Source organism: Bemisia tabaci, chromosome 4 (genome assembly GCF_918797505.1).
Source record: "Bemisia tabaci chromosome 4, PGI_BMITA_v3".
Taxonomy (NCBI): domain Eukaryota; kingdom Metazoa; phylum Arthropoda; class Insecta; order Hemiptera; family Aleyrodidae; genus Bemisia; species Bemisia tabaci.
Genome location: NC_092796.1, coordinates 54,908,558 through 54,921,987, shown reverse-complemented (window position 1 = coordinate 54,921,987; position 13,430 = coordinate 54,908,558). Strand labels below are relative to the sequence as shown.

General features: G+C 40.5%; 1 protein-coding gene across 2 annotated transcripts in view; it reads left to right on the top strand.

The window, feature by feature from the left end:
* Positions 1–13,430, top strand: part of LOC109034106 (protein eyes shut) — a 38,921-nt gene that overhangs the window by 15,049 nt on the left and 10,442 nt on the right. For both annotated transcript variants that reach the window (XM_072300082.1, XM_072300083.1), the window contains exons 2-11: positions 654–857; positions 1,787–1,935; positions 2,456–2,569; positions 3,335–3,451; positions 4,247–4,360; positions 5,382–5,550; positions 8,612–9,045; positions 10,013–10,512; positions 11,712–12,025; positions 12,853–13,069. In XM_072300082.1, coding sequence (XP_072156183.1) covers positions 688–857; positions 1,787–1,935; positions 2,456–2,569; positions 3,335–3,451; positions 4,247–4,360; positions 5,382–5,550; positions 8,612–9,045; positions 10,013–10,512; positions 11,712–12,025; positions 12,853–13,069 — 2,298 coding nt within the window. In that variant the 5' untranslated portion in view covers positions 654–687. The remainder of the gene's footprint in view (positions 1–653; positions 858–1,786; positions 1,936–2,455; positions 2,570–3,334; positions 3,452–4,246; positions 4,361–5,381; positions 5,551–8,611; positions 9,046–10,012; positions 10,513–11,711; positions 12,026–12,852; positions 13,070–13,430) is intronic.

Here is a 13,430-nt window from a genome sequence, read left to right as displayed (position 1 = left end):
AAACTTCAGCCAGAGCAAGAAGAAGAGTTATTTCTTATAGAAAAAGGCTCGAAACCACAATAAGCGCATCGGGAAAGTCTAAAATACACTCCTAACTTCACAATCTGCCGAAGAATTATGCGTTTTTCAAAGCTTCCCGCTTCAAAAACGATACTACGGCTCAGGTGAACGTGACGTAAGAGGAGTCGTTCCTTCCAACCCTTGCACACTAGGATGCTACAGAATACTCAACCTGGCCGACGCCAACGAGTGACGAGACAGGATTTCATCAACCGGCGTGTTTATATTTACATTTTTCTTCCGTCGATATAAACTCTAGTGCTTCCTCACGATTTGCGCGCGAAAGCGTTAGACATATTGAATACCTACTGTGTAGCAACCTAGTGGTGCGCAAGGTTTGAATGGATCGACTCCTCTTACGAAATGTAAACCTAAGCCGTATCGTTTTTGAAGCGGGGAGCTTAATAAAACGAATATTTCTTGAGAGGTTAGGAGTGTATTTCAGACTTTCCCGATGCACTCATCGTAATTTTTGAGCCACTTTCTACGCATAAGAAACAACTGTTCTTTTTGCTCGGGTTGAAGTTTGCAACATGAGGCCATTGGGCCTTGCCAAGTTTTTTAATAACATATAAATACAATTTTTTTTCCAGGAGGGAATCGAAGAGGAGGGTGGAAAGATGACCGATGAAGAATAGGGGCACGAGGGGAGGTAGGAGTGGGAGTGGCGCACTGCTGGTGGCCTGCGCCTGCGTAGCATCAGCCTGGCTCATCTTCAACGTAAGCCTTGCGCAAGCCGGTTACGCCTGCCTCAGTAATCCCTGCATTTACGGAATCTGTATGGATCACCTCAACAGGTATTATCAATGCCTCAGAAAATATATGAAATTAAAATGATTGCACCTCAGTCGCACGTGTAGAAGGATTTTTCTTTCGCCAACAACTTGGGATCAAAGCAGGACCTACGAAACAATGATTTTTCATATTTCTGATCAGTGATGATTACGTGAGCGGTGAATTTAAATTCAATAAATGCTTCATCACTTCGATGAGCAATTTCCTAAACATGTCTCATTTGAAGAAACCTTTGCCACCGCCTGTTTCTATTTTATCTGATCAAAATTTGGAGAGCAAATTACAAGATATTATCACAATTTCTGCCAGTTCTCTCGAATTCCAAAGTGATACATGAGTGAACTAAAAAGATGTCGCGGGCAACTAGCAATCGTCGGCAAATTACAATCTACTTCAGTTGAATACAAAAAAGTAAACATTCAGAAGTAAAGAAACGAGGTGGGAAATACAATTATTATTCTTGGAATTTAAACATGCGTTTTTTCTTTTCCTTGAATGCGCATGGTACTAGCTATCTGCGGTGAAATCAGTAACCTCAGTTGGATAAAGCTCGGATAGGCAACTAAACTAACTGTCTGGCAAAGCGGAAAGTATCTCCCAGTTTGAAGGCGCTCTAAGCCGAGGTCGTGTCATTGAAGTTTTTCTTCTTTTTACCAATGTCATTGCCAATTACTTCAATTTGACAGTTAACGCGCATGCTACGCGATTTGCCGGTGATTGCTGATTGCCTAATTGTAAGACATGCACATGAATAAAAGGGTTTAAGTTATTATGAATATGGACGATAACCTTTGAAAAAAGAACATAGCTATATAATTCGGCGAAGAATACACAGCTTACTTAACTCTGTACAAATACGATAAAAGATGAGCGAGAAAATCTACAAAAAACTATTTTCTTAGGATATATTTTTGTTTCATGGTGTCTCCAGTACGTTCACCTGCTACTGTATTGATGGCTACACGGGGATTCACTGTCAAACCAACTGGGACGAATGTTGGTCCTCCCCTTGCCTCAATGGTGCCACATGTTTGGACGGAATAGCCTCCTACAACTGCACATGCGCGGATGGATTCGCCGGTATTTAGATGCTCTGTTTTGTTTTTTCTTAAATAATTATTCTGGACTCAGAGAGGTACCTGTCCGTTAAGTCGGTACCACCTTACAGAGAAAACAGGAAAAGGTGCTTTATCAGTGATCACTGGAGAGAAGATAAAACACAGTGACACCTCTTTTTCAATCCTAACTGAGGGTCAGAATGAAATGCAGTTAAAGAAAGTTCGTGTTGAAACAATCGGGTCTATCGTGCAAATTGTTGCGTGATTAAGTATAAACGTACTCAGAGCGGATAAAACAAAGAGGAAAACACAAGTTTTTCAATATAGTGGGGCTATTGTAAACTTTTGCTGAAGCGGAAAAAAAGTGTTGCTTCTTGTAAGGGAAGAATAAAAACGTAATACGTGCATTTGGAAAGAACAGATCTTGAGTTTTTTTTTGCTTCTCTGTGATTTTCAATCATAAATACCGATCAGAAATCCTATGACCTACAGGATAAATCTATTGGATTCGTGTCACTTATTTTTGCTGAATTCGTTAATAGGTGACAACTGCGCCGAGAACGTAGATGAGTGTAGCTCAAATCCATGTCAAAACAACGGAACATGTATAGACAGAACTAATGGATATTCCTGCAATTGTCACCCTGGATACTCCGGTACGTAAATACGACTTATTCAATGCAACGTGATGATAGATATACGTACAAACTGTATTCAAGAGAACATTGTTCAGATATTTAGTGGAGCTTAAAAAGCTTGGTAGCAGAAAATTCAGGAGGCTGCACTGCACTGAGGATTGGCCCAACGAGGCCGAAACGCGTCTTCCTGAATGAACGTAACTATTGTTGCACCAAACAGCTTACCTTATTGAGGGAAAACTGTGTTTAAATGAGATTTTTCCCTCTGTATTGAGTAATCAGCTTTATGCTGAATTTTTAACACACGTTGGCAAAAAAATTCAAGATACTGACTAAAAAGTCCTCAGTTTTCAGCGAACTTCATCCGAAAAATGCCGATACTGAGACACATTACATGAATATTAAAGTATCTACACCTTAGATTATCAGTCCAAAATCCGCTGATCCAAAGAAAAGTGAAACGTAAGCAAAAAATTCCAAAATGAAAAAGTAACTTGGGATGGAAGGAGACAATTTGCTTCGGCTCAACTCCAAGAATCATCCAGACTTTTTTCTTAGCTAAAATCTACGCAATAACTTGGCACATTCCGTAACGATACACTCTTATGAATGAGTACAAATCTAAAAAATTTAGCATTTTATCCAGAAAAATAGGGAATATCTATGAAAGCGGCGAGTGAAAAGATGAGGTTCTAAAATAAAATGACGAACCCTATAGTGAAAAAATCTTTGAATTTGTTGTTGAAAAAAATCTTTTCACGCTAAAAAATTCTTTTTTTGCAGGAGTTCACTGTGAGTCCGACTTAGCAGTTTGTAATGCAACAAATGAAAAACTGTGTCTGAATGGAGGTGCCTGCATAGAAGGACCCGGCTTAGCTTACGCCTGTGCTTGCTTACCAGGTAAATGCTTCGCAGTTCCATGCTCAAGCCCTCTTGGTAGCAGTCGACTGCTAAGGTCAACGTTACCTCTGAATTCAATTAAAAATCGAGTGAAGAATATTCTAAACTCAGGCGATCCACATCCATATAACAGGAACTTTAAAGATGGGATCAGGAAGCCTGGCCCACCAGAAATCTATTGACCCCCCTAATATCCGAAATACAGGGGCTTGCCGTCTAAGTTCTAACCCCCCGGAAAGACTTTGGTCTCACACAAAATACGGTAAACATATTGAAAAATTAAACAGTTTGAATTCAAAATAATGAACGTGTGAATTAAAAGACATTTCCCAAATCAGCTTTAATTAGGACCAGTCAATTCAAACTTCTCGCTGGCCAAAAAAAAAAAAAAAAAAAAAAAAAAAAAAAAAAAAAAAAAAAAAAAAAAAAAAAAAAAAAAAAAAAAAAAAAGTAAATCCATTTGGCCACCGAAGACGAAACTTTATGATCGGGAAACCTCTCTAGTCAGAGTTTAGAAAAATTATCTTTTTTTTCCAAATTTTGAAAATGTTGAAAACATATCAGAACGTTCAGGTTCCAACTTCATCTAACGTGGTAGTCCATCAAATGTAAAGGGTTGAGAGGAGTTAATTCTCATAAGTATTCCATGGGTATGCTGTATTGCTTCTTCCCCATTTTATTAACAACTTTGCCTTTGGAGCGTTCAAAGAATTGATTTGAAAATTACCGACCGTTGATCTTCTGTCCCGGAAAAGAAGTTAATAGCCATTTTGTTTTGATTGATGCTGTTCGAAGGTTGGACAGGCAGTCTATGCAATATTTCAATCAATGAATGCGATTCATCACCCTGTCAAAACGGAGCTGTTTGCATCGATCTACATGCCGCGTACGCTTGTGCATGTCCATTTGGTAGGTTATATTTTACGTACTTGAAAAGAGGGTAAAAACCCACCTCAGATTTAAGAGTCACTTAATGTCTACCAGCATGAAAGTCTGTATTTTAAAACATGATGGAGTGAGTTGTTGAATTATATTGTAACACCATTGCCATGTTATTTTATGCATAGGCGGTTCTAGACATTCATGTTTGGGGGTGCCCAGAGGTGGAAAATGTCGGAGACCGGCTCCAAAGGGGACGGTCGCTCAGGGGAGGCCTAATTTCCGGCCCTCAAGTTTTATCCCATTCCTACCCTCCTTTCTCTTTTTCTCTCCTTTCTTTCTACTTAAATACTTATAAATTCAACGCAGAAAATTTTTAGCAAAACTTTTCACCAAAACTGCATTCTTACCATAAAAAAAACAGTATAATCTTTGTAAAACACGGCTATCAATATTAATTCTGTTTAAAACATTTTCAATTAATTGCTGGGATTTTTTTCAGTGTGAGCGAATACAGAATCTTTAAAAGCAGTAATTTGGTCTTTTTTAGATCAATTTTCAGATTTAAAAAATTTCTGAAATAAAAATATTGCCAATTTTTTACGCTTCATAATACGATTTTTTCTTGACGTGTTTACTTGCCCAAAAGCCTCTTTCACGGTTCCAGTAACCGTACTTAATTTTTGCTTGGGGGTGCCCGGCACCCACTGGCACCCCCGTAGAACCGCCTATGATTTTATGGAAGCGTTATCTAACGTGCTTATACTGAATTTTTACAAAACGTACCAAAAGCGTAAACCCAGACAAATCCAAGATCGCAGGATCGATTCATCATAAGTGTTCCTCAATTTATTTTCTAAAATTTTCTGATGACTAGAAATTAATTCGGCTCTAATTCTCTGACACACTTAAGAGCTAGGGTTTTTTTTTTATAGTAATGATTGATTTCGCTCTAAATCTCACAATAGGAAATAACGACAGATGATGGTTAATGGGTATAAAAGTACATATTTTTGGGCCTGAATTATTCACCTAACTTTTTATGATGCAGGTTTCACTGGTCAGAACTGCGACGTTGCCCTAGAAGAATGCGGCGAAAACACTTGCGAGAACGATGCTCTGTGTTTGGAGGAAGATGGCCGAAGTGTTTGTTACTGCGTACCTGACTTCCACGGTGATAGATGCCAATATAAATACGATGAATGTCTCTTAGGACCAGGGTAAGAATAGCCGCGTAAAATAATACTTGTTCGTATTTTCAAAAAATACTAGCCCGACGCAGAGATCCCTTGAAAAAGTCTCAAGAAAACCACGAGTATCATGATCCACACAGAGCCAGTAGACACTCCAGTTTTTGTACGGTTTTGTCTTTTTAATTAAAACAGAGCTAGACTGGGGAATCCAAAATGAAAAGTTGTGGTAAAAGTTACCATATGGGCTGGAGTTTTCAAAGAGTGGTCCACAGGCCCCTAGCAAAACGGAAATGAAGACGACCAGCAAAAAACAATGACGAGTAAAGTATTATGAGATATTAGCTCTAATTACAATTTGTTGGAAAACTGATTTACTGTCAGTTTTTACCCATTTTGGAACGGACTAAAACGGTTTCATGAGAATAGAGAAGAACAAGCAGTGAGCTCCAACACAATGTGTTGATAAGGCGCGTCATTAACTCGCACATATCAACCCCTTTAGGTTTCATTTACAGAGATTTCAAAAAAGGCAAGCAGCACAACAAGAGAATTCACGATCCAACACTGCAAGGTCAACGACGCACCTTGACGAGACCGTGTATTGTGAATCTAGAAAGCTATTCGAACAAATTTAAGTTTTTTGATCTGCCTCAAGCAAAATCTTATCAGATTCTTGAAGAAAAGTGCTACGGAAAAATTTAAGCGAAGAAAGGAAAAATTCTGTCGAACTCCTAAAAGATAAAGTCGATTTAAAGGTATTTTGGGGCTAAAATACCCAAATCACCGGTATTATAAATCCCGTTATATTATTGAAAAGAAATTGACTCGATATAAATGCAATTGTATTAAATATGTCTTGATTTTGTTATTTTAAACGTCTTTTCATGCAAAGAAGCTCAACCATGTCCATGCTTTATTCATTCATGAATTGAAAGTAAGCAATCCACATCCCGAAAATCTACCGATTTGCCGTAAAAAATCGCAGAAACTTGATATACCAGGTCGATGTACCCACTCTTTGAATTTACCAATCAATTTAGTGAGTGCACGTATGTGAAAGTCAAAATGCTATAGTCATTTTGGGTGCATTCATTTTTCATGAAACAATTGTAAGTAATTTCAATCACGAAAAACCATAAATTTTCCGTATAAAATCGAAAAAATCAAAATATGTCGACTCCCTGACGTGAAAATTAAATTCTACGTATGAAAATACTTATGTATCGATATGCTGAACAGAATGCCCGCCTCTCCTCGTAATTTACAAACCTACTACTATTTACTTACCTACTTACTACGTAATTATATATTTTTCTTATTAAAAACTAAGAAAAATATATAATTACGTAGTAATTATAAATAAATACCAAAACAATTATCAATAGATGTCAAAGACTGACTGAAAACTTTTATTAACCTCTTATGTGAAAATATACATTTTATCAGCTGACACTGACAATGTTGTCAGATGAACAGCACTATCAGAGCACGGGTACCAACTTTTGCAAAGTATAACCGAGGTTACAGATCTGTCAAAGCAACGTTTTGAACAAAACGGAGGAGTTAAATTCTCATTCCGAGAGTGCCGACCTGCTCAACCATCCTCGAATCAGTTCGCTTGATTCTGCTTATATATGCATATTTTAAATCAGCGCGTCGCATTCTTAGGCTTTTTTTAAAAAAACCAAGTAACGTAGACTCTTGGTATTCACTGCACATAAACTAGAGACCCCCAGAATGAGAAACAACTTTAAATCATAATTATTGACGGATAAATAAACTTTTTACACGCTTTGGAAAATCTGAGAAGTTCGCGGTAGTCACTTTTCGGTAAGGAACTAAGGGACTCGGTTATTGTATCGAGCAGGGTTCGAAACGATCGCAAAGGCGGTATACTACGTATACGCGCCAATAATGGTGGCTACACTAGAATTTCTGGCTGTATGCGATCCCCCAGAAATCTCATAACCAGTCCCGGAATTTTATCCCTGCATGTAGCAGATCTACTAGAAGCATGGTGAACAGCATACAAAAAGTCTACTACTTGGTCTTGGATTTCCTAGGAGCTTATACAGCTAGACAGTCTGGTGGCTAATACCATCTGTTACTTTTCCCGTGTAATGCCTGAAGAAATGCATCAGAAAGACTTATCAATTCATGTGCCGAAAGGATCTGTAGCTTTCAGCACTAGGGAAAAAAAGTAATCATTCCTTGAATATCCGGGCACCCTGATGAAATTGGGGAATTTTTTTGATGTTGCTAAAAAATCAACACGAGAGGGGTGTGTATAGGTGGGTACAGCCCGTGTCCCACGATCAAATGAACTCATCAAATACTCATCAAATGTAAGATGGCGGATGGTTTTTGCGCAAGTCCGCTATCAAATGTTGGCGGACCGTCGAATATTGATAAACCAGCCATCTTGCATTTGATGAATATTTGATGTGTTCAATGGACCACTAGACAAGGTACGAATTTCAGCATTCTGATACATGCTACTTGACCAAAATTTCACGTAAAACACGATGCGCACAACGAAAATTACCGAAATCAACTCCTTACGAAGATATTTAATAATTCTTGATGCGTCAATTCAAACCACCCGCTCATGAAAACTCAATGCTCCACGTGATTCACATCGCGCGCTAAACGTTATCGTGACAGTCTCTGCGATATAAAAATCTGGCAACCTCAATCTTGACGCTTTGGCTCAGCTATAGCAAATTGCATATAGTTTGAACAACACATGGTGGGAAATGAACATTGCTCGATTGAGAAGATTGCTGAAACCGTTGTTGTGCGCGATTTGACTCACGTAGAGCTTTGAGTTTTTTGTGAGCGGGCAGTTCAAATTCCTCGTAATCAATGTGAAATAAAAATGTTAATATCTTCGTTAGGAGTTGGTTTAATTAATTTTCGTTATGCAAATCTGGTTAAGAAACTTGTATCAGAATCATTTAACTCGTACCTTGTCTAGTGGTCCATTGGTCGTGGGATATGGGCTTAACGGTGACACAACAGTAAACTTTTCCTTCCAAGATTCCCAATCTGTTTTAATTTCCGCACATGAAATTTTCTCTAACTTCAGGTGCCTTAATGGTGGGACCTGCATTGACGGCGTGGACAATTACACTTGCACATGCCCGCCAAATCTAACTGGGTCTCTATGCGATTGCCTCATCACTCAAGACGAATACGACTGCACCTATCGAATGACTACGTCGATGTTCACCCCAGGATCCACATCTTTCTCTCCGACTGACGTAACAGACTTAGATATGTCCTCCATCTACGACACCAGCACCAAAATGTTGACCACAGCACATGGGACGACCGACGGTTTCGGCTCAAGCACTCTGCTCTATCAGACTGACTACGTGAGCCCAAACTACACTTTCGCACAAGATTATACCTTGGAAACAGATGAAACAAGCTATTTCGATCACTCATTGGCGACTGACCGCGTTGGCTGGGATTCGACGCAGTTTTTGGAGGAGGATTTTGGGCCTACGACGGAGACAGGTAAGGAAGTCTACAGACATTTTTAACAAGTAGACGACTTTACAAACCATGTGCCAACACATAACACAGAAAGAAAGGAAAACGCAGTTCGGTTATACAAACATGAGCGCGGTATTCTCTATATCGCGCGTCGGGCCATCTGGCCGAAGCTCATTCTATTGTGATTGAGTTATGAAGTTCAGAAATAGGAACCGAAAGTTCGATTCGACAAAGTGAATCGTTCTGACGGTGTGAAATTCAGAGTTTTGTTCGTATAACTGGATTACTGTTTTCGTAGTATGGCCAAATTGTTAAGTATAAAAGAACACTGAAATTTTCTTTTTAGATCTGGGTTATTATGGGCCTCGTTGAGAGCAGAATTCATTGTGATGGCAACAATGTAAAAATTGAGTGTTTTATGCGCATTAAGAAAAATTAATAAAAAAAACAGTGCAAACAGGTTCACGTTCTTGAAAGCATCTTGATTTTTCTTCTCTGAATATTCCGGATGAATTAAAAGAGCGATAAAGTTGGCTTGTTCCTCTTCGGAAAAATAATATAGGAGCGGAATTTTGATACACCGCGATGAAAATAGGTGCATGATTTTGCACTTTAGCTATCGATGTAATGATGATAATCGCCGCTACGTCAAAATATAATGAGACGAAAAACGTGCGACACTGGAAAAAAAACACATTGGATCTAGCGTCCAGACTCTTGAAAACATTGACAAGAAAAAATACTCTTGATTCAATCGGATTTTTGCTTGAATCAAAACGAAATCCGCTTAAATTAAGAGGCTTGGTTCTTGATTTAAGCAAAAATCCGATTGAATCAAGATTATTTTTTCTTGTCGATGTTTCTAAGAGTCTGGACTCTAGATCCAATGTGCTTTTTTTCCAGAGGATGTTACACTGTAAAAAACACGTTTTCCGACTAACAGCATTGATTCACTCACTTCACAAAACTTTTCCCGATTTGCTTTCAGGAGACACAACCTACTCGATCCCCGACTTCAAGTTCTCCTACGAAACCACAACCGATTTCTGGTCGGAGGATACCACGTTGACCGACGGCCCGACGACACAGCAGCCCTTCAGCGAGTTCAACACCACGTTCTACGCCGGGACGACGCTCTCAACGCTGAGCTCAACGGACTTCCACCGGACTCCGTCAACGTTGGGCTTGGACGACGACCGGTTCCGGACGCAACGATCGTTGACGACCGAGGACGCTGACCGATGGTACTCGCACTCGACGGAGCCCAACGAAATCGGACCGGCGCTGTACCCGACGAAATTCCTGCCGGAAACGGAAACTCCCCCGCCGAGTGACGTCACGTCGGAGGACGAGTTGACGACGATCGAGCCAACGCTGTCGACCAAGAAGGAGGCGCCCGCTACTTTGGGTCCGCCGATGTTCCCGGACTGCTCCAAATGGCCTTGTCTCAATGGAGGATCCTGCTTTTACTCGGAAAAAGGACCAAAGGTAAAATACATGGAGAGAAGAGTCATGTGAAATTATAAAAGTATCTATCGACTCGATTGATAAAGGCGAGAACGGTCCGATACGTCTGCATCATAGCATTAAATTATTTCCTTCAGAAATGTTAGATAAATTTTCCGTGAGATTTGCTGAAAATTCTCAGAAATTGTCAGCCATCAAACACGCATCGGTTAAAAAAGGCTCTGCATAGATCTGTTAAGAAAGGCTGTCAAATAAATTGAGATGCTTGATTGGGTTCCTCCTGGGAGGAGACGAAGGGGACGATAAGGGATTTTGCAAGAAATAAAGAGTGCCAACGCCCCGAAGTGCTTTGAGAGGATAGGAAACTTTGGCGGCTAGGTACCGTGAAGCACCTCAAAGCGCTGTAAAAGCGACTTTTATGTACGTATGCATCTGTTGAAAAATAGAGAAATAAGTTGTCCGATTAAATTTTGAAACGCTACGATGCAACTATTAAGCTCCTCTGTCTCTCATCTCTTTCAGTTCCATTCAAATATTTCGTAAATTACTGGGGGGGGGGGGGGCGGCTCTCGGCTTGTCTCACGAGAGACAAGGGGGGCCCAGTACAGTTTTAAATAAGCCTGCCACAAAACAAAATCTTCAGTATATTTTGTTCAACCGTTTTTCGGACTTCCTCCTGTATTCTAGGCCAATCATACGCCGCGCCGTTCAGAAAGAAGACAAGTCACAGTCTTACGCAAACTTTGCAGATGGGCGAATAGGGGTGGGGCAAAAAGTTAGAGTGCATAAACGGGAAGAATACGGACAAGTCGGTCATTTTGAGGTTATATCAATATCATGGAGCTTTTGGGGCTCAAAAAGGCAGCCATCCTGTGATATCAAATTACCTAGAATGTTTTATAATTACAATTGATACGATCCGTCGTTTATAAAGCACGTACTCGACCTAGTTTTTGCATAAATACACTCAATTTTTGCGAGAGGATGCTCATTTATGCACATGCTTGGCCGTCTTGGTTTGATGCTGGAATTTGAAGATTGACAGAGGCATTTTTCCGGTGTTTTTCTTGTTAGAAGATTGGCTACCCTTTTGGCCCCTGAAGTTACGACAGGTCCGCACTCTCCCCATATCCATATAGGTGCTCTAACTCTAATTCCGAAGTGATTAAATGAGCTTTCCCTTTGATTTTCGAAGATGTTTAATTGATGACGGACGACAGTGTGCCTGCAGGTTCGGCTGGGAGGGGGAGCTGTGCCAGGAGCGTCAGGGGGTGCAGACGCCGGCGCTGACCGGGCGCTCGTACCTGATCCACCGGCTGAGCAACGACACGGGGGCCGTCATCGGCGTGGACATCCGGACCCTGGCGCCCACCGGGCTCATCCTCTACGCGGCCATCTCGCCCCACCTCTACATGAGCACCTACCTCCAGGACGGACTCCTCAAGTTCCAGTTCTCCTGCGGCGTCCAGACCATGGTCTTCAGCGAGGTCAAGCTCCACATCAACAACGGATACAATATCAATATCATGGCTATGTAAGTTCCCGCTCTTTTCGACATTCCGTCGGTCTTCTGACGTAAGAGGGTATCTCGATTTCCGCATGAGCCCCAGAAAGCGTGGATTCATGCGTAAAACAGGACTCACGCGGAAATTGATATACGCCCTTTACGTCAATGGAGCGACGATATCAATGGCGCATGGCTAAGCAATACATTTTTTAGGTGAGCGGGTCTACGGTAGACAAATTCTCATGGGGAAAAGGGGGGTGGGCTCAAAAGTAAAAAACATTGGCGTATCCGGATACTTCAAGCGGGAGGGGTAAAAGGGGAGTCTGGGAGGCTGCCTTCAGAAAATTTCCAAAATTTTAAAGCATCTAATATGCAGTTAGAGTCAACTTCATCATGAATAATTGGACCGCGTTAAGAAGAAAGGATGCAAACTACATCAGTTACTGCTAAATTTAACTGGGAAATTTAATTTTTTATAAACAAACTTTAGTGCGGATGCCGTTGAAAATGTTGAGGAATTTGCTTCGTACTATGTAGAAAATTCACTGAAATTATCAAACAAAAAAATCCGCACAACCATTGTCATGTAAAATATTAAATTGCCCGATTAAATTTGGCAATAGCTGATGTGGCCTGGTTCCAATTTGCAATTTCAGATATATTAAACAGGGTTTCTGAGCAACAAAAATGGGGAATTTTCAAATTTATTTTTTACATTGAGTAATGCAAAAAATAGACTCAGTTTTAACTTTATGTGGGTTGGTTCCTTTCTGTCAGATACGATCTCATTATGACTAGGAAGCGATTCCGCTTTTCGATTGATTTTCGCTGATAAAACATCTACTTTGATCTAGAATCGAGATGGGCTCGACGATAGAAGACTTGGGAAAATGCACGGCCTCGCTGCTGGTAAATAACACGTTAAAGATGAGTGGGGACCAGATGACAGCACTCACCATCAAACAAAGCTCAGAGAACCTGCTCTACCTCGGAGGGCTTCCTGATTATCTTCAGCCACAGATAGACATCCCAGTCAAAACAGGCATCACCGGTTGTATGAGAGCTTTACAGGTGTGTCCTTAAATAACTTTTATTTCGAGCTTTTCCAAAGTTTCAAAATCATAACCTTTCAAACTTGAAACTTATTCGCAATTTACGCAGAGACAAGAGACCCTCCACTGGCCTCTTGGCGACAGGTGGATTGGTGGAAGCTTTTACTTTTGGGGACTCAACACCTCCTTACGGAAGATTATAAGGCAGCAACAGTCACCGCTCTTACTTTGGCTGTTGGCCTACCAACATCGTGGATGATGAGCTTCGGGTAACGTTATGAGCCAAATAAATTTCTAAACTCCGGCTTGTTTGCAAAACGACACTGTCAAGATTTTCTTAACCATCAACCATGTAGGTAGGTCAACAGTTGAATGCTGAA